Source organism: Xyrauchen texanus, chromosome 46 (assembly GCF_025860055.1).
Source record: "Xyrauchen texanus isolate HMW12.3.18 chromosome 46, RBS_HiC_50CHRs, whole genome shotgun sequence".
NCBI lineage: Eukaryota > Metazoa > Chordata > Actinopteri > Cypriniformes > Catostomidae > Xyrauchen > Xyrauchen texanus.
The window spans coordinates 20524383-20550867 of record NC_068321.1 but is presented as its reverse complement, the minus strand read 5'-3'; the positions used below and the strand labels follow the sequence as shown (position 1 = coordinate 20550867).

General features: G+C 42.6%; 2 protein-coding genes and 1 long non-coding RNA gene across 3 annotated transcripts in view; 2 read left to right on the top strand and 1 right to left on the bottom strand.

The window, feature by feature from the left end:
• The window catches only part of LOC127638274 (BOLA class I histocompatibility antigen, alpha chain BL3-7-like), a 184106-nt gene that overhangs the window by 151636 nt on the left and 5985 nt on the right, over positions 1-26485 (top strand). The window lies entirely within an intron of this gene.
• Positions 1-26485, top strand: part of LOC127638061 (uncharacterized) — a 35447-nt gene that overhangs the window by 4831 nt on the left and 4131 nt on the right. The window contains exons 6-11 of the mRNA XM_052119395.1: positions 2792-2824; positions 4629-4806; positions 24442-24716; positions 24898-25176; positions 25543-25833; positions 25933-26043. Coding sequence (XP_051975355.1) covers positions 2792-2824; positions 4629-4806; positions 24442-24716; positions 24898-25176; positions 25543-25833; positions 25933-26043 — 1167 coding nt within the window. The remainder of the gene's footprint in view (positions 1-2791; positions 2825-4628; positions 4807-24441; positions 24717-24897; positions 25177-25542; positions 25834-25932; positions 26044-26485) is intronic.
• Positions 12517-14897, bottom strand: LOC127638277 (uncharacterized). The gene is made up of 3 exons (XR_007969850.1): positions 14760-14897; positions 14142-14301; positions 12517-14054 (listed from the first exon to the last, which is right to left on the bottom strand). It is a non-coding gene; the product is annotated as an uncharacterized LOC127638277 (long non-coding RNA).

The window sequence follows — 26485 nt, the reverse complement described above, 5'->3', positions numbered from 1 at the left end:
TTCTCAGGCACCTGAGCCATCTAGGGCTTCAGGTCAACTATGAAAAGAGCAGGCTTGCCTCGGTTCAGAGCATCTTTTTTCTCGGCATGGTGTTAGAATCAGTCTCAATGACAGCGCAATAACGAGGGCGCACAGTCAGTGCTCAAGTGCCTTGTTCTCTTTGAGCCCGGAACAGCGGTCCCTCTAAAACAGTTCCAGAGGCTCCTGGGGCATATGGCATCCTCGGCCGTGGTGATTGCGGCACATACCATGTGTTAATCACCCCTTCCTGCCTTCAGACTTTCAACCTTGGACAGACCTCTGTTTTCTGCAGATTGGAGTCCCCCTACAGCAGGTGTCCAGATGTGTCATGGCCACCACAGATGCCTCTCATCTGGGTTGGGGTGCCATGTTGCAATGGGCACGCAGCCGCTGGCTTCTGGATTTGGGGCCAGTTTGGCATTGCACAGGTAGACCTCTTTGCCTCCCAAGACAATTCCCACTGCCCGCTCTGGTACTCCCTAAAAGAGGCCCCTCTTGGGACAGATGCGCTGGCACACAGCTGGCACCGGGGGCTGTGCAAGTACACATTTCTCCCAGTGAGCCTTCTTGCACTGGTGCTGTGCAAGGTCAGGGAGGATGAGGAAAAAGTCACCTTAGTGGCTCCTTATTGGCCCACTCGGACTTGGTTCTTGGATCTCATGCTCCTCACAATAGCACCCCCCTGACAAATTCCCCTGAGGAAGGACCTTCTTTTCCAGGGATGGGGCACCCTCTGGCATCCACACCTTGACCTCTGGAACCTCCATGTCTGGCCCCTGGACAGGATGCGGAAGATCTGAGTGACCTACCATCTGCGGCCATAGACACGATCAACCAAGCCAGAGCTCCCTCTACCAGGTAGCTTTACACCCTAAAGTGGTGCTTGTTCGCAAATTGGTGTTCTTCCCGGTCTGAAGACCTGCAGAGATGTGCAGTTCGGTCAGTTCTTTCATTCCTGCAAGAGAGGTTGGAGGGGAGACTGTCCCCCTCCACCTCGAAGGTGTATGTAGCCGCTATCGCTGCCCACCACAACGCAGTGGATGGCAAGTCCTTGGGTAAGCATGACTTGATTACCCCGATCGGGCTACGTACCCAAGGTTCCTACGACCCCCTTCAGGGACCAGGCCGTGAACCTGCAAGTGCTGCCCTGGGAGGAGGCAGACCCAGCCTTTTTGTTGCCGTGTCCGGTACGTGCTTTGCGTTTCAATTTGGACCGCACGCAGGGCTTTAGATGGTGGAAAGGGAACGCCGTCTCCAAACAGAGGTTAGCTCACTGGGTCCTTGACGCAATCTCCCTGGCCTACCAGACCCAGGATGTGCCTGCCCCCTTGCTGGTTTGAGCACACTTGACGAGAAATGCGGCATCCTCGTGGGCATTGGCCAATGGCACCTCCCTAGCAGACATCTGCAGAGCAGCGGCTGGGCAACACCCAATACCTTTGTGAGATTCTACAATCTCAGGGTTGAGTTGGTCTGGTCCCGTGTTTTGTCAAGTCCTAGCCGGTAGAACACGGTAATACGGAACAGCCGACCAGGTGTTCCGCTTGCACCTAGCGCCCTTCACCAAAGTGATCCAGTGTGCTCTCTCTACCAGGTTAGCCACTAAGCTCTCGCTTCCTGGATGTTCTTCCTCCCTAGCCTTCTGGCCTGCGAATTCAGCAGAAGAATTTGTGGCCAGACCCACTATGAGCCTCAAGTGCTCTGTTCTGGGGTAGGGCTCCACAGGCCTAGTTACCTCTTCAGGAAACTCCCTGTGATGTATTTTCTGCGGTACGTTCCCCCTGTCGGCGGACCCGCGTCTCCTTTGGGTAGTCCCTCTGACCCCGGTCGATGTGTTTGTAGAGCTCCTCCCTCACCAGGTAGGACCTACCACCATGCCACTTCCACGTGTGGCTTGACAACCCATGTGAATTATTGGCCACATGTTACATGGGCAGGATGTGGTCTCCACAGGGTCTTTTACACCTGAAAGAATAGGAATGGAAAAGATCGCCTTCCCTGACGCATTTCATAGCGTTACGATAGCCCCAGCCACTTTATGCTCTATGACGAGAAACATAGAGAGAGAAAAGGCCTCGGCTGGCTGGCTTGCTCCCATGATAGTCCCCCCTTAGGGGTGATGGGAACCTAAGGTCTGTATATGACACCTTTTTCTGGGGGCGTTGGGGAGGGTTACGTGCTGCCGATACAGTTGCCTCTAGCACGCAGTAGCTTGCTTGCACCTGTGACAGCAGATCATGTAACACGTTTTAGTTCATGGCGTTTTTAAATGTGACTCCTTGTGTCACTACAATCGAAACAATGTCGAGTGAGTGACAGAAGGGGAACGTCATGGTTACTGTTGTAACCTCCCTGATGGAGGGAACGAGACGTTGTGTCCCCCTTGCCATGACACTAGACCTACCACTGTAAACGGCCGTACCTTATTTTCAGCTCCTCAGTGCAAAAACCTGACTGACAGAAGCACGCCCGCTTCCCTTTTTACCTGTATGTCCAGGGGCGGGACATGCAAATTCTGTCTGCCAAATTCTCATTGGCCTATTCTCAAGTTCAGAGGTACGCGAGGCTCTCAAGAAAGATTTTTTGCATTTAGTGAACAAATTCACATTGACTAAACTATAATTGTCCTCAGTTACATTGCTTTAAGACAGTTGATGAGAGATCTCAGAAATCTTACTGCATCATGTTGACTTGATTTTCAATGTTTGCTCAATTCTTTTTTACAGTGTATTTATGAAATAGTACTTCTTTATTTATTTTGATCTTATAGCTTCTTCTAAAAGTGAATACTCCTCTCCATCTAGTGAGTATTATTTTTATTATACATATTACAATTATTTTTAATCTGTATTGCTACTTCCATGTCACAGACTAAGGAGTGAAATATCAAGCTTTATTTTTTAAAGTAACATTCACATGAATTATAATATTTTAGGTTATTTACATTACTGTATAAAGACTATGACTTACAGGAATTTTACAGAATGAAAAAAACTGGATGTTTTTGCATATTCTGTTCATTCATTAAACATTCATTTAAATTTCAGCATCTGAAGAAAGTGTGGACACAGCATCGTAAACTCAAGTTTGCTTTACTTCCACATTTAGATTCACTAGTGCATACTGACAACTTCATCAGCCCGGCAACTATGACTGGCTTATGCTCCATATAAGTAATGTTAAAAGAGGGAACTTTTTATTAATTGCATGTCTTTATTTACCATGACCTTATGCCTATATTCTGCATATTTTTTAATGTATTCAGAACAAGCAACCATGTACATGCTTTTTCACAAGAAAATAAACATAAGAAAATAAACTTTAATAAGACCATAGAGGACAGTAGCTTTTATTATTGATCAAAGACTGATACACAGGGGGTAACTTGTAAAAAAATAAATAAAAAGAGATTACTTTGCATTTTATTGTCATTTGTTTCATTTAATATTTAGTCCTTTCAGATGGAAAACATTTATACATATAAATTATCAATCCAAAGTGCATTTGAACAGCGGTGAAACACTTTCTTATGATTTGTTACTTTCACACGAGGAGACAGAGAAGTACGTTTGGAGCAGAAGAAATATAAATATTTCTTGTGTAAATTGTCAGCTTTACGCAAAGCTAAAATTCTATTTCTAGCTATTTTACATGCACATGTTAATAAGTGCACTGTAAGTCGCTTTGGATAAAAGCGTCTGCCAAATGCATAAATGTAAATGTACAAGTTGTAATTATAACTTCAAGATGCCTTCCATTGCACTTTTCCTATTAGGAAGTTGTAAAATCCGACTTTGAGTTGAACGGAATGCAGCAATTTTTTTCAAAACTTGATCCGACACTGAATTCTCAAGCTGCCTAATTTACACTTAGAAAACTCCTGATGTTGTTATAACAATGGATAAAGCACTTATCAATTTGCTTAAAGTGAAAATCAGTCCTCCTTTCCTGTTTAAAAAATGACCCATCAAACAGTCATGCAGAACATCTCGTGTTTTTAATTCCATAAGGATCTCTTTCTCAATGGCGATACCAGCAGTGACGCCAGCCGAATGGTCAGACAGCTTGTCCTTACGCTTCACTCTTGAATTACGTGCATCACTTAAAGCGTGATTGTGTCACTCGATTCCAGATGGAAGGCCTCGACTGGACATATCTAAAGATCACACCCACCATGAACAATTAAATCAATATGATTGGCTGATGAATCTGATAATTTCATTTGCACTGTTGAGGGATTCTGTGGAAATTCTGAAGGCCAGACGGGGTGGAGCACAAGCTCACATGCTACTAAGCTCGGCTTTGGACATGCAAATTGTGAAACAGTTGTCACGCTTCTCTTGTAAGCATCAAGGAATTCTTTTTCTCTATTTGTTTGTAGATTAATTAGGAGTGGAAAGCAATTAAAAATCAATATGTATTAATTTAAAAAAGTCAACGAGAATGAAAAATATTTATTTATTTGGCATGTCAGGCCAGCTGAGAAGGCTTTGTTGGCCTTGAGAAATTGCCACTGGGTGCTGCTGGAGAATCCACCATTGTTGAGCTGCATTTCAGCACTACAGTTCCCAAGTGTGCATTTTGTTAGTTCCTTTTTCCTCCCCCAGTGAAACCCCGAGTCAGACTCATGCAGAAATCAAGCACAGATTCTGGAGGGTCTCGTGTGAGTTGTCTGGCCACAGGATTTTACCCTTGTCGCATCAATCTGACCTTGTTAAGAGATGTGCAGCCTGTATCTGATCATAAGATCACTGAAGGAGATCTGCTGCCAATGATGACGGGACGGTTGGACAAAAACTAAAAGGAATACTTTAAAACAATATTTATTTAATACAAATGTATTTATAATAACTTGCTTGGATGCCATTCAAAATTCTGGACTTTCAGTGTTGTAGATTCTGATAAATGTGAATATTCCTCTGCTTCTTAAATGTACTTTCTTTAATTTTTTTTATGTTTGTTTATTGTGAGTTCTGATTGACTAAGACATTTTAAGAGTTATTACTCTCCTCGACTCTACTCACTTTACATTTCTGAGCTTGCTTTTCCATTGCAGCTTAGAGCCTCCTCAGCGTGGGTGGGATTATAGGCTGATCGTCATAGTTGCGCCATCTCTACTGCTGTGACATCATCTTAAAAACGAAACAACCGGATCAAAACAATAACACAACTGCTAGCTGTTAGATACTAGCTCATTGTGCTGCATAAAGCAGTTGTTGCATGGTGATTTTACACAAGTGTAACAGTTAAATTGGCCTGGTTGTTTTAGAAGCTTTCCAGTAACTGGTCAACTAAATAAAGTGAAGCTTTCAAGCAGAGTATAAAGTTAACGTAACAAATGTACCATCCTCCATCGTGGCTGAGTTCAGGGCACTCTCCCTCCCATTGCTCACCAGTTTAGATATCGTCCATTTGGTCGAACCACTTCCACTTTTCCTTGATGGTACTGTAGTCACTTTAAAAATTTTTTTACTTTTTCCTACACTGTTGGTAGGTCCGGTGGTAGCTGTGTGCGACCAACAGCTGAGACACTTCCTCAGAGAAGTTTTTGTTTCGCTCATCGCTAATGGGTGGACCGTCGGATACCATGGCTTAGTTTTGCACATAGCCATTTATTTTTTCACAATTCAAAAATCATGTGAACAAATTATACTGCTATTGTCGTTGCTAACTTTAAAACTAGCGAGTTGATGTCGCATGTTGGAAATCCAGTGATGCTGGTAGTGACGATTCTCTCTGACCAATCAGTGATCTGCAGGATTTTGACATCACATTTAGTATCGGCTCGGCTCGCTTGGAACCTCGACAGAGGTGGTACTAAAAAAGTATCATATACCAGGTACTAACCACAGTGGAAAAGAGAGCAAAGTCGAGTTGAGTCGAGGTGTACAGTGCAGTGGAAAAGCCCCAAAAGATGAGGAAGTGCAGTTATAAAATGTCTCTATTTTAATCAAATTCTTCCAATTCAATGTTACCCTGACAAATGGCACGATAGAAACTATGATGTTTCTTATGATAAACAAAACAGTTCCATTATACAGTATTTGTTAAAAAAAACTATTTCATTATTGCTTATTTGATTTTTCTATACTTAATATTTTTGCATTTGTTTATATGTCATTTAGTATATATTTAACAATAAGCACAATAACATATTTTATAAAGTACACATTTGTATTATAGTGTTTTTTTTTATACAATACATTATTATTTTGCAATAGGTGTGGAAGTAGTAGAACTTTACACCTTTGAAACAATGACATATTATCATGTTCTGAATATTATAAAAAAATCTACAGTGTCATGAATCTATTAATTAATGAGGCTCAAATTAGTCTTGTCAAATTTAAAAATACTACCAAAATCATCAGGATCCCAGAAGGAAGTCTAATTACAGCAGAAGGACCAGAGTACAATATTTTGTCTTTAAAACATAGCACTACAGTACGAAAGACCTGTACCGCAATGTAAAAAAAAAAAAAAAAATGCTATTATTTCGAGATTAAAGTCGAAATGTTTCGAGATTAAAGTCGAAGCTTTTCGAGATTAAAGTCGAAATGTTTCGAGAATAAAGTCGTAACATATATTCTGAATATTCTCTTTCCGAAGTATGCTCCAAAAGCTTTCGATTCTTTGATTATGATTGCTTGAACCGTATAAGAAACTCCGGTTAAAAGCAAATTCATCAGTAGCATTTCTTCGAAGAAAGATTTGCATCTGCTCCATAACAACGTTTTCAGGCCCACGATCGGCACGGATTCTTCTAGGACAACCATCTCTATTCTTTACTGTCTCAATGAAATATGTTGCAATGACTTTCGGGTCATTATTGGTGAAATACACTTTCAACCACATCACATTACGTGAGAATCCATCAACACATCCATTAATGCAGAGGCCGTACGGTTTAAGCTTGTCATACGAGTCAACGTGCCACATAAAGTTTGGACCAGGATTGTGGTACCTCCTCCGGCGGAGTCTTCGGTGCTCGTCTATACGCTAACGCCATCTGGGTCGAGAACACTCAATAGTAACCGCACTGTTTCCCTCTTCACCGTAAATCCATTCTGGATACATTTTAAGTGCATCATTCTGTATCCAATCATTTGGCCGGATCCCGTGATTTCCTCAGATATAAAGCTGGCTACCTCCATCCAGTCTGAAAAGTGTTTTCGCCTGTAAAGTCTATTCCGGCGCAGTATGTTTTGTAACGTCCTTAGACAAATGGTAATGCCATGTTGGTAGATTAGCACCTGTAGAATTTCCTTTTGTTGAAAGCCCAGATAAAAGTAAAAAGCTACTATTATTTTTAGATCCATGTCAGAAGCAGTTTGACTTCACTAAGAATATATGTTACGACTTTATTCTCGAAACATTTCGACTTTAATCTCGAAAAGCTTCGACTTTATTCTCGAAACATTTCGACTTTAATCTCGAAAAGCTTCGACTTTAATCTCGAAACATTTTGACTTTAATCTCGAAATAATAGCATTTTCTTTTTTTTTTTTACATTTTTGTTTTTTTTACATTGCGGTACAGGTCTTCCGTACTACAGCACACATTGCACTGGAATTCTTTTCATTATCTTTTCATGATCCTCTTTTTACTTCCAGCAGTTACATCAAGGGGTAGGCTTTAAATGTACCAGGATATGAAACATGTTTTGTGAAATGTAACAAAAATAATTTAGGTCAACCTTAAAATTGGCAGCACAGATAATATTATCATCTTGCTTATACCATAGTTGTTGCCTAATTGCCTTCAAACTGAGTGTAATACCAGGACATTTTCACTATTTGAATCATCATTTTTTATTATTTTATACAATTACAAATTACATAAATCATTTTCTTGAAACAACATACACACAAATGTATCCAGTTCAAGGTTTCAAAACAGTTCACACATACATCTAAAGTTAAGCCATATACTCAAATGCTCATATTATAAAATGACATTGCACGTATATCTGTAGGGTTAGTAATGTACATAGCACAGGAAGTGCATTTTACAAAATTGTTCTCTCAGCTAATATACAATTTAAACACTTATCAGAGAGATACTATTTAAGTCAATTCAATTATTTCATTCTCTTAGCTGCCTTTCTATTGCATATATGAAAGCTGCACTTATCCTCCTCCATCCCAAGCTCCACATTGATTGACAGCTTTGGCTTTAGGTCCCTTAACGTCGGTCTCATTAATCTGTGCTCTGGACTTTCAGATTAGGAATATTGTAAATCTAACTTTAATCTAACTTGTTTTTGTGCCTTGTTCTTGATTTACCACTTTGTTGTCATTTTTAAGTTCTATAAAGTATCTATTTCATCTACAATATGTGAACCCCTTAGAATAACCTGCATTCATAAAATCTGTTTTGATCTTCATCTATGATGAAGTTACAAATATTGAACAAACGCAATATGTTTGAACTAAAAACACACAAATTATTGTATTGTTCTTGTACATAGTGAATACATCAAACAGTGTAGGTTGAAAAAAGTATGTTAACTCCAGGCTAATGACGTCAACAAAAGCTAATAAGAGTCAGGAGTTGGCAAACCTGACATCCAGTTAATTAAATGAGATTGGAGGTGTAGGTTAGAGATACTTTGACTAGCAAACTTCAGTTGTTCAAGTGCTTTTTATAAGAAGTATCTGCTGATGTGGACCATGCCTTGCAAAAAAAGAGATCTCAGAAGACCAACAATCAAGAATTGTTGCTTTGCATAAAACTGTAAATATTTAAAATGTATCTCGAAGAGCAGGGTTGGGAAGGTTACTTTTGAAATGTATTCAACTACAGATTACAGAAACATATTCTATTAGATTACTCAAGGTCAGTAACATATTTTAAATACTTTGGATTACTTCTTCAGCACTGGTAGATTTTTTCACTTGGTTTTGCCTATAAAAACTCTGCGAATACAGTAAGACAAAATACTTTAAAGACCATGTTAAAAATACATTCTCTGAAAAACCTAAATATCTGATGCAGTGTTGTTTCTAAAACAAGATTAATCTAATTGATCGTGTTTAAGGATTTTTAGATATTTTTACAGGAAAACAATACAAAAATTATTATCAAGAATATGATTTGTGCCCTAATATCAAAGGTTTTACTACAAAAATAGAAATAATGATCTAACATGAATTTTCTTGATAATAATATGATCGTGCCTGCTAACATGTGCATGTAAAATGGATAGAAATAGCATTTTAGCTTAGCATAAAACGGACAATTTACGCAACGTTTATTTCTATTTCTTCTGCTCCAAACTTACTTCTCTGTCTGCTCGTATGAATGTAACACATCATAAGAAAATGTTTCACCGCTGTTCAAATGCACTTTGGATCGCATAATTTATATGTATAAAGGTTTTCCTTCTGAAAGGACTAAACATTAAATTAAACAAATGACAATAAAATGCAAAGAAATCTCTTCAGTAATCAAAATACTGAATTTAATGTATTCTAAATACCAATGATTTAAACTGTAACTGTAGTGGAATACAGTTACTTACACTACTGCTCAAAAGATTTGAAATACTTATTCTTTATTACATATATATATGTTGTGACTAAACAAAATCCAAAATAAATCAAAACTGTGTTATATTTTAGCATCTTCAAAGTAGTCACCCTTTGCCTAGAATTTTTTGACATTTTCTCAACCAACATCTTGAGGTATCACCCTGGGATGCTTTTTAAACCATATTGAAGGAGTTCTCATCTATGCTTGGCACTTATTGGCTGCTTTTCTTTATTATTTGGTCAAAGTCATCAATTTCAAAAGCTTATTTTTTATTTCATTTTAGTTTTTTCTATGAAAGAAATATGTTGGCACAATTATATTTTTGTCTACACAACTAATTTCAAACATTTAAGCATACACATTCAGATCAAAAGATTTTTAAGATAATAAGAAACATTTCAGTCAAGTGTTTCAAAACTTTTGACATGTAGAGTATATTTTGTATTTTAAATGCATAATCCAGTTACATGTATTCCATTACTCCCCAACCCTGTTGAAGTGCTTAGGTATTCATCTGTCCACACTTAGACAAATTGTCTATAAATGGAGATGATTTAGTACTGTGATTACTCTCCCTAGAAGTGGCCACCCAGCCAAGATGACACAAACCGTACACTGTAGAATACTCAATGAGGTAAAAAAGAACCCTAGCGTGACAGCTGATGACTTGAAGGAATCATTGGAAGAGGTTAATATCTCTGTTCACGAGTCTACGATACAGAAAACATTAAACAGGCTGCTGCTTTCCAACAAAAACATTGCTGCGCACCTGAAGTTTTCCAAGGACCATCTTGAGACTCCATAACGCTACTGGTAAAATGTTTTGTGGACTGATGAAGCTAAGGTTGAATTGTTTGTATGGCGTAAAAAATGGTACCACATACCAACATGAAAACATCATCCTAACAACGAAGTACAGTGCAGGGAGAATCATGATTTGGGTCTGCTTTGCTGCTTCGGGGCCTGGACCACTTGCCATCATAAAGGGAAAAATTTGTTCCCAAGTTTATCAAGATATCCAACTGGATAATGTCAGGGTGGTTGTGCACCAACTGGATCTCAGTAGAAGTTGGGTGATGCAGCAGGACAATAACCCTAAACATCGAAGTAAATCCACTAAAGAATGGCTTCAAAAAAGAAAATCAAAAATATTTTGAGTGGCTCTGACCCAATAGAGATGCTGTGGAATGTTCTGTAAAGAAGAATGGTTCAGAATTACTTCTGAATGTTTTGCAGGTCTAATCTGCAGCTTCTGGAAATGCTAGCATGAGGTTATTGCTGACAAAGCCACCTTATATTATGGTAGTGAACAATTGTAACACTGTCTGAATTTTTATATTTTTATCTGCAGATAAACCGGTTAACATTAACAATTAAACAACATCTCATAACAGGGCTATAACTAGCTAAACACGTTAAGTTATACTTACCTCTCCCCTGTCGTTGCCAGAAGCCATGTTGAGGTCTCAACTGAGTGACAATGACAGTGAACGCGCCCGCGCCCGCACCCGCACCCGCACCACATGCACGCGCTGTGTGAACGCGTTCATGTGATTGGCTCAATCCCCCACGTGGGGTGCGTTCTCGTGATTGGCTAAAACAAGGGAGATATCTGATTGGTTCCAGATCATTCCTTGTTTAAAAAAAGGCATTTGTGTGTCGAGCCAAGTCAGGGGAGTCTCAAAGTTCACACACAAATGCAGTGAAGTTCACAGACCGCAAAAAGTTTGTAAATCAAGATATATTTGTGCGTGCATCAGAAATACATTTCTGAATCTTGTCCTGTGCATTTCTTAATCTTGTGTGCATTTGTAAATTTTGTTTGCATTTCTGAATTGTGTGTGTATTTATGAATTTTGTGTGCATTTATGATTTTTTATGCATTTGTGAATCTTCTGTGCTTTTTAAATTTTGTGCGTGCATTTGTGAATTTTGTGCGCATTTGTGTATCCTGTGTGTGCATGTATGAATCCTGTGTGTGCATGTATGAATCATGTGTGTGCATATGTGAATGTAGTGTGTGCATTTATCTTTATTGAGACTCTTTTAGCTCCATAGAAAAACACTTGAAGAGTGATGAACGTGTCAGAAGAAATAGAAATAGACAAAAGAAATGGAATATCATAGAATTACAGGTTATTCACAAGTTTAACTAGCATGCTAGAAGTATCTGCTAACAACAGAACAGTGACGCACTTCTAGTGACTTGTTAATTGCAACCGGAAAGGCACAAACAAACAAAATATAATGAAAATTAAACCAAATTATTAGTCTAAGTAAACTTAATAATAGCTTATGCATTTTTTCTTTTAATATTAGGCAGCACGTTTAAGCACGTGATTTATGTAAAGATTTCATATATGAAAGAACAACACTTTCGGAGCAATCAAAACTCAATAGGAAAATTCACTCCGACAATTTTGTGTTTGTTTATTTCTATTTATTTTTTTTCAAAACGTGTCTCTGAAGAGTCCCACCATAAATCTCGCTGTAGTTATTAAGCTAAGTTGCAGTGACATCAAGGCAATAATTAAGTGTTTAATAATGAAGTTCCCTTTTCGAGAGGTCTCTCCTATTGCGTAAGTAGCTTACGCTATGGGAAAACTCCGTTTCTCGAGAAATATTGAAGTCTTTACCCAGATAGCAATAAGTCGGCGGTCCGCCGGCGGCGCGCCGGCGGCAGTAGAAGCGGCAGAATGGCGAGATCGCAAACACGTTCGACGGCGGTCCGCCGGCGGCAGCCGCTTTTTAAAAGCGGCAGCCGCCTTCCTACCGCCTTCGTTCCGCGGACGGCCCGCTGGCCAGCCGCCGCTCCGCCGCCGTTATATCGAAGGCGGACCGCCGGAGGCAAACCGCTTTTTCGAGCGATCTGCCGCCGCTTATTGTATATATATATATTTATTTATAGCATGCAGTTTATCAAGAATAATGATTGATCAAAGCAGACATATTTCCATTTGCCGTTTTTATTCCACATTTCAAATTACAGTAACTGTCATTGAAACAATATGTCAGATCACTGAAATATAAATAACAGAAAAATACAAACATATATACACCCAAAGAAAATGCAGGTTTCCAATTAAATTTTGGTAAAAACAAGCAAAAAAAAAACACTTTTGTAAAAAACACTATTGTAACACTTACAACAATTGTAAATAATATAAAGAGGTCAGCTCTGGGATGAAAAGAATTACCAGTAAACATAAGCAATGAGGATATTTGGTACCAAATAAAGTGCAGGATATCAAATAAATTGAGGTATAACATCATATTTACAAGTCATTTCTAACAATAGGATAAGTGGTAATAATTTAGAGTAAAGCTCTGGAGTAGAATATGCCATTATAACTGCAATGCTGACCTGTGGCACAAGGATTTACAAGCTATATTTAACAATAGAATAACAGTTAAGCACACTGATGGAATGAAAGTAGAATTTTTGGTACTAGTGAAAGTGCAATATCAAAAGGTATGAAATAGTATAACCAAGCTATTTTTAATAGAATAACAGTTAAGCACACTGATGGAATGAAAGTAGATTTTTTGGTACTAGTGAAAGTGCAATATCAAAAGGTATGAAATAGTACAACCAAGCTATTTTTAATAGAATAACAGTTAAGCACACTGATGGAATGAAAGTAGAATTAACTGGTACTAGTTAAAAGTGCAATATCAAATATCAGAGGTATGAAATAGGATTTACAAACTATAATAGAATCGTTAAGCACTGACGGAATGAAATAAGCCAATACTAAAGTCACGGTAAGTAGAATATTTGATACCAGATAATGTGCAAATATCAAGTATTAGATGTATAATCTAGGATTTATAAGCTATATTTAAAAATAGAATAGTTAAGCACTGTAACAATGAAATAAGCAGCAAATTGTATATTAAATAATTGAGATCTTTGGTATCAAAGAATGTGCAGGATAATGTAAAGTTTTACATTCAACTTAAACATGACAATAAGTGGGAACAAATGCAATTAACAGCAGAAAATCTGGCTGTTGAGAACACAGTCAATCACAATGTCTGGAGTGGTTGGGGTCTGGTTTTCCTCGACCTCCAGAATGAGGCAGTGCAAATTGGCACATCTTCAGTGATTCCTCGTGCGCCTGTATAAAAAGACAAACCATCCCATATTCATCCAAGGAGCTGCCCTGAAGGCAGGGTCATGAGAGGAAAAAAAAAAAAAAACATCCCATATTCATCCAAGGAGCTGCCCTGAAGGCAGGGTCACGAGATGGGGAAAAATAAAATAAAAAAACAGCAATTTCTAGTGAAGAGTGTGGATTGAGTGAGTTTAGTCTGACACTTTTAGCAGGGGTGTCGGTAGTCAGCCTAGGTTTGAGGGGTCGGCTGTGGGTCCCTCTCAGCTGTGCGGCGCCTTTTTCCACCTTCACGGTCAGCTGCTCCTTTCAGGTAACGCGTAACGTTAACCTGGATCGCCTCATCAGTGGCATCCTGGGTTGCCGAGTTCTTCCGGATGGCTCCTGTAGAAAATAAAGATCTGTCATTCCATTTGATTGGCATAAGGTCATACACATCTACTTAAATATAAAAAAAAATAGCCAACTTACTTTGAACAATGGTCTTCAGGAACATGTCTCTAAAACATGCTTTTTCCCCTGCACCAGTCCAGGTTGTGTTAATGGAAAGGCGATTAGAGAAGATACTCTCAAGCATTCGCCACACAGTTGTCTTGAGGTCCCTCCCACACTTGATTGCCAAAAACCGAAGCTGAAAGAAAAAAAAAAAAAGGGTTACAAATTACATTTCTCTGAAGCTTCTCATAAATTTAAAATGTGACCGGCTGTGGATTCAGACTGTAGAATATGCAGTGTACAATCTTAATTTTAGATAACCCTATGGCGTTATACATATATACATCAACAACTATGTACATCATTGTTTAGAAAAAAAAACACACAAGTTATACTTAGTCTTTCTAGATGTAAAGCTTTGGCTAACTACTGTATGTAGTTAATAACATTTCTACATGTAATGTTACTAGCAACATTGCTTAACCTCAGTGTGTACTGTAAGGAGGGCAAAACAGCACGTGTTAGCTAACACTTTCTAGCCACTCTAGCTACTGGACTAGCAGCATACTGCAAGAACAATGGTGACTAACTTAGATATTTTAAAAACAATGTAAACATAATATTGCGTTACACAAAAAGGAAACATGTACTTACTTAAACGATGGTAGTCGATGACTTTGCTAACTGTAGGCTGTTGAAACTAGTACTGAGTCTGACTGTAACTCGTGATTGAATGGCAAACTTCTTCTTCTTTCTTCTTCTTTCTTTTTTTTTTTTTTTTTTTTATGGCGGTTGGCAAACCAACTTAACGGTGCATTACCGCCACCGACTGGGCTGGAGTGTGAATCAAGAGATATTGGAACTTAGCTTAAAAAAAAAAAAAAAAAAAAAAATTAAATCCTTTTGTCTAAGTCTATGTCTCTCAGATACTTAATAACAAAGTGATAAATGTTACTAGATGTTTTCCCTAATAAACCTTGCATTGTGAAATTATTCTGATTGATCATGAATGGCAAACTGAACCGAATGTGCTCTAGTCATATTGTTACGGGAGGGGCCTGCCTCGGTGGGTCCAGTGCGTCATCGAGCCACCGTTTTAGCCCCGCCCAAAAGAATCCTGAACACAGCACTGGTGCAAAACTGTTTAACGGTTTAACTACACAATTCAGTACTTCACAGTCCACAGTGCAATGTGTTTTAGCAATAAATTTTTACCATGTATAGTGTGTTTGGATTATTTAATTTTTATTGCCTTTACAGGGACTTTCACACTTTCTTAAACATTAGTACAGGTCGTAATTGCAAATGAATCCCTTACCTGTAAAAGGTAAAATAACAAAAAAAAAAAAAAAAAAAAAATCGAGGTTGGAAAAAATTACAGACAAACGAAATTTCTGCGCAACTGTGAAACCAGGGAGAAAGCTTTTTCATTGAGTTTATCCTTCACGTCAAAACGGGGACAGATGTCTTTCACTGTTCACTGATAGTCAGGCATTGGTGAAAAGTCTAACTTCATCAATTTATTCTGCTAAATTTTTCATACCCTGTATTAAATATCTATTTTTAAACCTAATCAGAATCAGAAAGATATTTATTGCCAAGTAAGTTTTACAAAAAGGAATTATTCTTGGTTTATTGGTGCATGTCTCAATGTGCATCAATCAAAGAAATATAAACAATTTTCACCTAAGTGCATAAATAATTCAATATATTTTACATATATATTACTGTATAATCGCTTCAGAGTTTCAAAGTAATTTAAATGTCATTTCCTAAACCTTACCTTATCATGGAATCAAGAGTCAAGAATCTGTTATAAACCCTAATGGCTTTGGAGCAAAAATAATAATAGCCAAATGGCTGGTCGATTTTGAGAGTCAAGCTGTGACTGTATTTCAAAGCGGCTTGCCGCCGGCCGGCCGCGGTCGAATTGCCGCCGGCCGGCCGCGGTCGAATTGCCGCGAGGCAACCGCCAGAGAAATGACGCGGGCGGCCCGCCGTCTGACCGCCGGTGGCATCTCGCAAGAAATGGGCGTGACGAATTCGGCGGCAAACGCTGGATCACCGCCAGTGGGACGCACCTATAGCCGACAGCTTGGGGACAGCGGCAAAAAGAAGCCGTGCGGACATTTTTTGCTATCTGGGTATGTAAAACGCATTGCAGCTGCACAGCAGACAGCAATGAGCGAGGCAGCTCGGTCATTGGCTGTGCTGCGGCAACTTGCTCGAACCAATGACGGGGCGACTCTGAACGCGCGACCAATGAGCGCGCTTCACGCCCGCGCGCTCAGAGCCCGCCAAGATGGGCGTGGCTAAGGCTATATATTAGGCGCCCCGTCATGAGAGTTCTTTAGATTTAATCTCCTTCAGCAAAGACCTTCTCTTCGCTGGATCCTCCGGATTATTGGAGTCTTTTCGCCCGCCGTCGACAAGCCTACAGCAGGACTGCTACGAGGACGCCGGCGCCTTCAGCCGCCTTCAAAGCCTTCTGCTACGCCATCCGGCGCGCATCACCTTATATCCTTTACTAAGCAATAACTTTTCAAGTGTTCGCCTCTGCGACGCTTTTTTGTCCTTAGTAAAGAGCAAATTCGAGGCGTTGTTTAAAATGCCTTCGACCTGCGCCTCGTGCAGAGGCCCTCTTCCTGACGGGGACCGTCACATTATCTGCGCTCGCTGCCTGGGACCTGACCACGCAGAAGCTGCTCTCACTCGAGGCGGATGCCCCGAATGTGACTCCCTGGGCCTCACCGAGCTGCGCGCTCGCTTTGCCGCCTTCGCCGCGAACGAGCCTGCTACCACCGTGCTGCCATCCCCTCTGTTCGAGCCGCGCAAGAAAAAGCGCCGCTCACGGAGGCCGCCAGAGCACGCGGACTTCAGTGACGTCACGCCGGGCCAGTCCCCGCGTGCTTCACCACCACCCGAGGACTCCCTGCCGCCAGTTCAATTCACGCAGGCAGACCAGCACCCCTCCGGAGCGCTGGGTCTCGTCTCGTTCGGCGCGTCAGGGGACGACGGTGAAAAGGATGACAGCCTTTCCATTGACGCTGCATCCGACGACTGGCCGGGCTCGGCCTTCGACCCCGCGCCGTCGACACTAGCGGACACGAGCAGGGGCACCAGCATGGACTCAGAAATCGTCCGCATACTGTCCAAAGCCGTGGAAGACCTCGGGCTCGACTGGTCTTCTCCGGAAGAACCCGCCCGCAGCCGGCTGGACGAGTGGTTCCTGCAAGGGCGCCGGCAGGCCCCTCGACAGAGACCCTCCCCTTTCTTCCCCGAAGTTCACGACGAACTCACAAAGTCGTGGAAAGCCCCGCACTCTGCTCGCCTGAAGCCTTCTTTCTCTTCCTCGCTCTCCTCGGTGGACGGCGCGAGAGAAAGAGGCTACGAGGGAACCCCGCCCCTCGAGGAGGCTATGGCCAACCATCTGTGCCCACCCTCCACCGCTGGATGGAAAGCCAAAGCTTCTCATCCCTCGAAGCCCTGCAGATCTACCTCAGCTCTCGCCGGTCGCGCATATGCCGCCGCCGGCCAAGCTGCGTCAGCGCTTCATTCCATGGCTGTTCTGCAGGTCTATCAGGCCAAACTTCTCCGCACCATGGACGAGTCTGGACCTGAACCTGAGGCTTTCAAGGACCTGCGCAGCGCCACTGATGTAGCCCTGCGAGCCACAAAGGCCACCGCCCAATCCATCGGCCGGGCCATGGCTAACCTGACTGTCCTTGAGCGCCATCTGTGGCTGACGCTAACAGAAATGAAGGACGCGGATAAGGCGCCATTCCTCGACGCGCCTATCGCCCCAAGCGGCCTGTTCGGACCGGCGGTAAAAGAGTTCGCTGAACGCTTCACTGAAGCCCAGAAGAATTCGCAGGCTATGCGTCACTTCCTGCCTAAGCGCTCCAGCTCGTCACAGAGCCGCCAGAGACCGCCTCAGCTGCAGCAGCGAGCCAGGGCGGCGCCTCCCGTCTCCCAGCCCAGACCTGAAACGGACGCTCGACGCCGCTCGCGTTCCGCTAACCGAAAGCAGCCGCCTGAGCGACGGGGACCTCGGCCCAAGATCGTGCTGAACCCGGAGCCTCGTAAGCCTTCCTAGCCATAGGAAGAAAGAGAGAGAGTGCGTGTCTCGCAAAAGCCGGACCACTCTCTCCAAAACGTGTAAAACATTACCCAGTCCCCTTACAAGCGGCTGGAAATGTCTGTACAGCAGTCAATGGGCCAGTCACAGAACTCGCTCACCTGCAATCAAACGCCGTTTTAACGGCAACACACAGAAATCACAAAAAGAGTCATTTTCTGCCTGTGTCACTAAGGGGTCACGTGTCCACACTAAAGTGCGCATTCCCACATATCAATACTGTCCAAACAGTGCCGAATACTTCCCCAGCTCAAGCTGGACGCCCCATAAATGTAGATCGTGTGCCTATTGTCATGTATGCACCACTACACACAAGCACTGTTCCCACAGTTATAAACACTTCCCCAGTAAAAGCGGGAAATACTATAAAGGTAACGCGCGTGCCTGCTGTCATGCATGCACCCCTACACACAAACACTGTATGCATGCCCAAAAACCCCCCGCCGCGAGCGGGAGGCTTTATGAAAATGGCGCGCGTGCCTACTACGGTATATGCACCCCCACCCATAAGCGCTGCCCATACAGTTTCAAACAGTTCTCTGGCCCATGCCGCGAGCATCACAGATGCGGCGCGCGAGCCAAGAAACTCCCCGCTAAGAACGGGAAGCTTTATGAAAGTGGCGCGCGTGCCTATCACAATGTATGCACCCCCACCCGTAAACACTGTCTATACAGTTTCAAACATTTCTCCAGCTCATGCTGCGAGCATTACGGAGATAGCGTGCGTGCCTGTAATCTCACACGCACCCCTGCACTCGGCACTCAACAAAGCTGCTCAGCGCGCTCCCGCGCCTCTGAGAGCTGTAAGCTCAGTGTTAGCACAAGGCAATTCGCCGGCAGGGTCCATACGTCACTGCGACACGCCCCCAGCCAGCATTCAGCCCATATCTGTGCGAGCAAAAGCCGGGGAAAAAATCCCCGACATGCCGAAATGGGTTTTGAACATAATAAGACACGGTTACTCGCTTCAATTCGCTCGCAGACCACCCCGCTTTTCAGCGGTGGTCGAGACGAAAGTGAGGAAAGATGTTTCACATGTTCTACGCACCGAGGTGCTCAAACTGATAGAGAAGGGCGCTATAGAAACTGTTCCTCCCTCTATGAGCGAGGCGGGTTTTTACAGCCGCTACTTTCTCGTCCCGAAAAAGGACGGTGGCCTCCGCCCCATCCTAGATCTCAGACATCTGAACAAAGCTTTAATGATTCGCTCGTTCAGAATGTTAACGACCAAACATATCCTCGCGCAAGTTCGCCCCGGGGATTGGTTTCTATCAGTGGATTTGAAAGACGCTTACTTTCACATTCCGATAGCGCCTCATCACAGGCCATTTCTGAGATTCGCTTTCGAGGGACAGTCATACCAGTACACAGTACTACCATTCGGCCTATCATTGGCCCCCCGTACATTCACGAAATGTATGGACGCAGCACTTTCCCCCCTGAGACAGCGGGGAGTGCGAATACTGAATTACCTCGACGATTGGCTAATCCTAGCACAATCAGAGAGTCAGTTAACGACGCACAGATCTTGGATTATCAGTCATCTAGAATGTCTGGGTCTGAGAATCAATTTTGCAAAGAGCGTGCTATCCCCCAGCCAGAATATCTCTTTTCTGGGAATAGTGCTAGACTCAGTGCAGATGACGGCGCGCCTCTCATCAGAGCGCGCGCTCGCTATTCGGCGCCTTGCAACATCATTCAGAGCGGGCGCGCACGCCCCCGTCAAACGATTTCAAAGGATGCTCGGTCTCATGGCCTCGGCATCAGCTGTACTCCAGCTAGGATTGTTGCACATGCGTCCTCTCCAACGCTGGCTCAAGAGCCGTGTCCCCACTCACGCGTGGCGCTCGGGCCACTTTTTAATCAGAGCGAATCACGGCTGTATAAAAGCCCTGACGCCCTGGAAGGCCGTCGACTGGTATCAAACCGGCGTGAGTCTGGGCGTGAACACGCGGAGAAAAATGATCACGACAGATGCCTCCAAAATAGGATGGGGGGCCCTTTACGAGGGCAGGCCTGTCTCCGGTTTTTGGTCAAACCCGGAAAAGCGCCTACATATAAACTGTCTGGAAATGAAAGCGGTCGCCTTGGCTCTCAGAGCCCTGCTTCCGTACCTGAAAAACGAACACGTCCTGGTCCGAACGGACAACATGACGGTAGTGTCGTATATAAATCGCCAGGGTGGACTCAGGTCGAGCTCCCTGCACTCTATGGCCAGGGAGCTCATCTTATGGTCACAGCACAACCTGCGCTCGCTGAGAGCAGCGCATGTGCCAGGCATCCTGAACCAGGGAGCGGACATGCTGTCCAGAGACAAGGTTCTCCCAGGAGAATGGTCTCTCCACCCCCTGACGGTCCAGTGGTTATGGCAAACCTTGGGCGAAGCAGAGGTCGACCTCTTCGCCTCCAGGGAAAATGCGCACTGCCCTCTTTTCTTCTCAAAGAGCACGGACGCGCTCGCCCAAGTCTGGCCGAGCCGCCCCTTGTATGCTTTTCCCCCCGATCGCGATGCTACCTCAGGTCATCAGTCGGATCAGGGAGGTGAAATGTGCAGTGCTCCTGGTAGCCCCACTCTGGAAGAACCAGACGTGGTTTCCAGAACTGATGCAGATGATGCAATCTGCCCCATGGCCGATTCCGTTGAGGCTGGACCTCCTCAGGCAGGCCAACGGGATGATTCTTCATCCCCGCCCCGATCTGTGGGCCCTTCATGCATGGCCCCTCAACGGGTTCCAGAGAACCTCCCCAGCGGAGTGTTGAGAACCATCACTGAGGCGCGAGCGCCCTCTACGAGGCGCTTATATGCCCAAAAGTGGAAAGTGTTCAGTGACTGGTGTGATACCAAGAGCTTGAACCCCAAATCGTGCGAGATACCAAGTGTACTCGCCTTTTTGCAAGAGCTGCTGGAGGCGGGCCGCACACCCTCCACGCTCAAAGTCTATGTGGCTGCCATAGCGGCGTCACACAATCCTGATAAAGGACGCTCATTAGGGAAAAACGACCTAATCATTCGTTTCCTAAGAGGCGCTAGGAGGATGAACCCTCCTCGCCCCCCCCTCGGTACCGATCTGGGACCTGGCCACGGTCCTGGACGCACTCAAGAGTGCCCCGTTCGAACCTCTCCGAACCGTGCACCTTAAACAGCTCTCGCTCAAAACTGCGCTCTTGCTGGCACTCGCCTCAGTCAAGAGAGTGGGCGACCTGCACGCGCTGTCATCAAGCGCTGCTTGCCTGGAATTTGGACCTAACGACTGCAGAGTTGTCCTTAGGCCAAAGCACGGGTATATTCCTAAAGTGCTCTCCACACCCTTCAGAGTACAGGTGATATCTCTGGCAGCGCTATCGTCTTCAGCAGACGAAAGCGACGCTAATTTACTCTGCCCGGTCAGGGCGCTCAGAGTATACTTGGAACGTTCTGCCCCGTTCAGACAGACGGAACAATTATTCGTATGCTTTGGCGGCCGCACTAAAGGTCTCGCAGTTTCAAAGCAAAGAATATCGCGCTGGATAGTAGATGCTATAGCGCTGGCTTATGAAGCCAAGGGCCTTCAATGCCCCTTAGGCGTCAGAGCTCACTCTACGAGGAGCATGGCCTCCTCGTGGGCGTGGTCGAGTGGGATACCCATTGAGGATATTTGTGCGGCGGCAGGCTGGGCCTCGCCTTCGACATTTATCAGGTTTTATAACCTACAGGTCCCCTCATTGCATTCCAACATTCTATCAGCCTGACTGTAGTATGGACTGGAGTACATATATGCTGAGCATTATCTCCTCCCTTATAAGGTCCGTCTCTGACTGACTTAGGGAGTTTTTTATGCATATCAGTAAATAGAAAAATCAGTACATAAGATATGTGCGTGTGTTTTTACAATGAGCGCCCCACCATGGGCCACCTTGGGGCAAAGGCGCTCTGTATTATCCCATTATATAGCTCGCCGTTGGCCGGCTCGTTGAATAATCACTTTGCTTTAAGGCTCAGGCATCTGCCTCTGGCTTTATAGAGCGAAGTCAGCACGCACGGCGTTTTGCATGGTGTTCCCATAGCGTAAGCTACTTACGCAATAGGAGAGACCTCTCGAGAGGGAACGACTCGGTTACTAACGTAACCTCGGTTCCCTGAGAGGAGGGAACGAGTATTGCGTAAGCTGCCGTGCTTGTGCTTGGTCAGTCGCTTCAGTCGATTGAACCTAAAGAACTCTCATGACGGGGCGCCTAATATATAGCCTTAGCCACGCCCATCTTGGCGGGCTCTGAGCGCGCGGGCGCGAAGCGCGCTCATTGGTCGCGCGTTCAGAGTCGCCCCGTCATTGGTTCGAGCAAGTTGCCGCAGCACAGCCAATGACCGAGCTGCCTCGCTCATTGCTGTCTGCTGTGCAGCTGCAATGCGTTTTACATAAAGACTTCAATATTTCTCGAGAAACTGAGTTTTCCCATAGCGTAAGCTACTTACGCAATACTCGTTCCCTCCTCTCAGGGAACCGAGGTTACGTTAGTAACCGAGTCGTTTTCTTTCTCCGTCTCTGCATTTTTTTACTTTCACTTTCATTCGCTGAGGTCCCATCACAACACCACCAATCACACCAGACTAAGTTTAATAAAATGTATATGGAAATTTTAAATATCTAAATGCGTGTATGTATGTGTGTGTGTGTGTGTGTGTGTTTGTGTGTATACTAGTGTCTCACACACACACACACACATACACACACACACACACACACACACACACACACACACATGTTGGTCCACCTATCATTATGAGGACTTTCCATAGACATAATTAATTTTATACTGTACAAACTATAGATTCTATCCCCTAAACCTAACACAACCCCTAAACCTAACCCTCACAAAAAACTGTATTTTAAGCTATTTAAATTATGGGGACACTAATTAAATGTCCTCATAAACCACATATATAGCATAATACCCTTGTAATTACCAGATTGTAACATAAAAAAATTGTTCTTGTAAACCACATAAACATTCCCACACACACACACACACACACACACATACTTTGAGAACCACTGTTTGTAAACATCTGGGGTCATAAAAGCAGGGATTTAATTGCAGTATTATACGTTTTTGGATCAAGGACTTAATATTTAATGGATCATCATATTCAAGGTTTGAACCTGCAATCATTTTAACAATCTTTAGCCATGAGGCTACAATCTTTTTTATCGAACAACAATATTGTACAACAATTTCAGGATCAGTAATGACAAATACAAAAAGACAAAACACATTTATCAAGTCAAATCAAGACACTGAAGAATAACTAAAACATTTTTTACTAAAGGTGCAATTATACAATAAGGGAAATACACATATAAATACAGTACATAGAAAAAGAAAAACATCTATACCAGCGGTTTCTTTGAATAATTCTCTATAATGTTTTAGAAATCTTCATGGTTTTTTAAGATTAGTTTTATGAGTGATCTTAATTCATTCTTACTGCATGCTGAATAATACAATTCCCAATATGTTTATTCAAAAGTTTTATTTGTAGTAATAAAAAAGTACTGTATTTTATGCTAAAGGAATGTGTCATATTATTAGAATAAAATAGGTGGTAGCCCAAGTCAAAACATGAGATGTCTGTTCAACTTGTTAACAAAAAGAACATGAGCTATCAATGTCCATATATTTGGAGACGTTAAGAGTTAACAGGATGTATTTTGTTTTGAATTTTCAAATGTATTTCTTTGGCCTGGTTGGGAATACAATATTTTCCAGCCAGACTCTAAGCCGGTCTGTGTCCTTTACAAATGATCCCCAATAGAATTTTTAACTTGGGGGAATTTTCTTTTGTTTTTGGCACAATTCTGAGTAAATTCTAGAGACTGTTGTGCATGAAAATCCCAGGAGATAAACAGTTACAGAAATACTCAAACCAGCCCATCTGGCACCAACAATCACGCCCCGGTCCAAATCACTGAGATCACATTTTTCCCCATTCTGATGGTTGATGTGAACATTAACTGAAGCTCCTGACTCATATCTGCATGATATTATGCATCGCTCTGATTCCACACGATTGACTGTTTAGATAATCACATTAATACATGTACAGGTGTTCCTAATAAAGTGCTCAGTGTGTGAATATATAAATGCAAATGTGTGTCTTCACTGCCTGCTGTAACATACAACTACACCACCACTACACAACATTATTTTTCTTGTTTCAAGTAACCTGTTATTTTTTTCAGGTTCTCATTCTTTGTGGGTGGTTGCAACTTACATTAAAGGACAAACGCCATTTCCTGAATTCAGTTATGTTTTGATGTTGGATGATGTCAGAGTTCTGTATTATAATGGTGAGACGAAGACTCTCATTCCAAGAGGAAATACAACCACTGAAGACACGGTGTTTGATTCAAATATTTTAATCTCCATAAGTGACAATATGCATGCAGCTTCTATGAGAAAATTGGCAATAATTGACAACTTAAATAAAACTGATGGTTAGTATTGTGCAAGATGACTGCACATTGTATTTAATTATTTAGTAGCAGAAGTATGAATTTTGTTTTGTAATTGTGAAATATCAGAAAACAAATTCATGTAATGGTGTTTTTCAGTAAATACATACAGAGAATATATTCAATCACCATTTTACCTTAGGTATTTTACTTTGTGTTAAAGGTGTTCTTGCCATTCAGGGACTTTGTTTATGTGAGCTGAGGGACAGCGGTGAACCGGGACAAATGATCACACGGAACGGTTTCAGAGGCTCCACCACAGATGAGTTGCGATATCTTGACAAGAAGTTTACATACCATGGCACCTTAAATGTCACAGCACAAGTGCTGAAAATCCATCTTGACTTCTCCATGTGGCGTCATGAAAATGTATACCAACCATTCTGCATTAAAACTCTCAAAGGTTACCTTGAAAAGAGGAAAAATCAAGTAAATAGAAAAGGTAAGATAACTGACCAAACCAAAAAAGTCAGAAAAAAAAGGGAAATACAAGCTAAAGAAAATGACTAAAAAATCATTTGCGAGTGGGGTGGCCAATGGGGCGGCCACCCCTGGCCTTCCGCTAGCTCCTCCACTGGACTGGACTTGGAGCTAAATATGATTTTTTTATTTCGGTTCATTCTGTGCAGACTCTGTATTTTTCATTCCGGTACCGGCTTTCGGCTACCTTCCAATTGGTAACCAGTTAGAACTAAGGCACAAAAAACAAACTGTTGTCCCAGAAACAAACATCCTCTACATTTGTTTAAGCCTAAAAGTTTCCCTCATCAAGGTATGCATTAAATGTCTTCTATATTTTTTTCAACAGTGAAACCCAGAGTCAGACTCATCCAGAAAGCAAACGCAGATTCTGGTGGGTCATGGGTGACTTGTTTGGCAACAGGATTTTACCCCCGTCACATCAACCTGACCCTGTTTAGAGATGGACAGCCTGTGTCTGATCATGAGATCACTGGAGGAGATCTGCTGCCCAATGGTGACGGGACGTACCAAATGAGGAAGAGTCTGGAGATCAGTGCAGAGGAACAGAGAGAGAAACACAAATACACCTGCTCTACTACACACCTCAGTCTGGACAACAAACTGGACATCAGTTTGGGTAATGAATTCCAAGACTAAAACAGAGAAAAAAATCAGGCTGAATCTGTGAAAAAATATATCTACTATATGTGACCTTAGTTCATGGTTCATGTTTCAGAGTATGATCATGGGAAACCATTCACATCAGTGATTCCTTCTGTCCTAACGGTTGTGGCACTGGTGTTGGTCTTTGGGACTCTGGCTGCTGTATGGAGAAAGCGACATAAATGTAAGACAAGAACTGAAAGAAATTGCTGTTATGAGTTTAGCTGCTTAAAACATATCCAAATGATACACTAAAAAGTGATATTGCATTTTTGACTTACTTTCCATCTACAGAAAAACACAGGTTAATCCAACAATATTCCCCCAAATGTTGTCTTTTATGTTTCTTCAAAAGGTCTATTGTGTGTCTACGTAAAGAATTGTGCGTACCACCTTACATAGCAAGACATACCTCTCTTCAGATGCAAAGACTGCAGATAACTTTGTTAAAGCACTTGAAATGGTGGCACAATTAAAGTTCTCGTATTGCTAATTGATAGTTGGCCGAACAAGAAATGAGTAGATCTCTCAACAAGATTTTTTTGCATTTTGTGAACAAATTCACATTGACTAAACAAAACAATGTTACTGAGGACAATTATTAAGAAATCAAAAATCTTACTGCA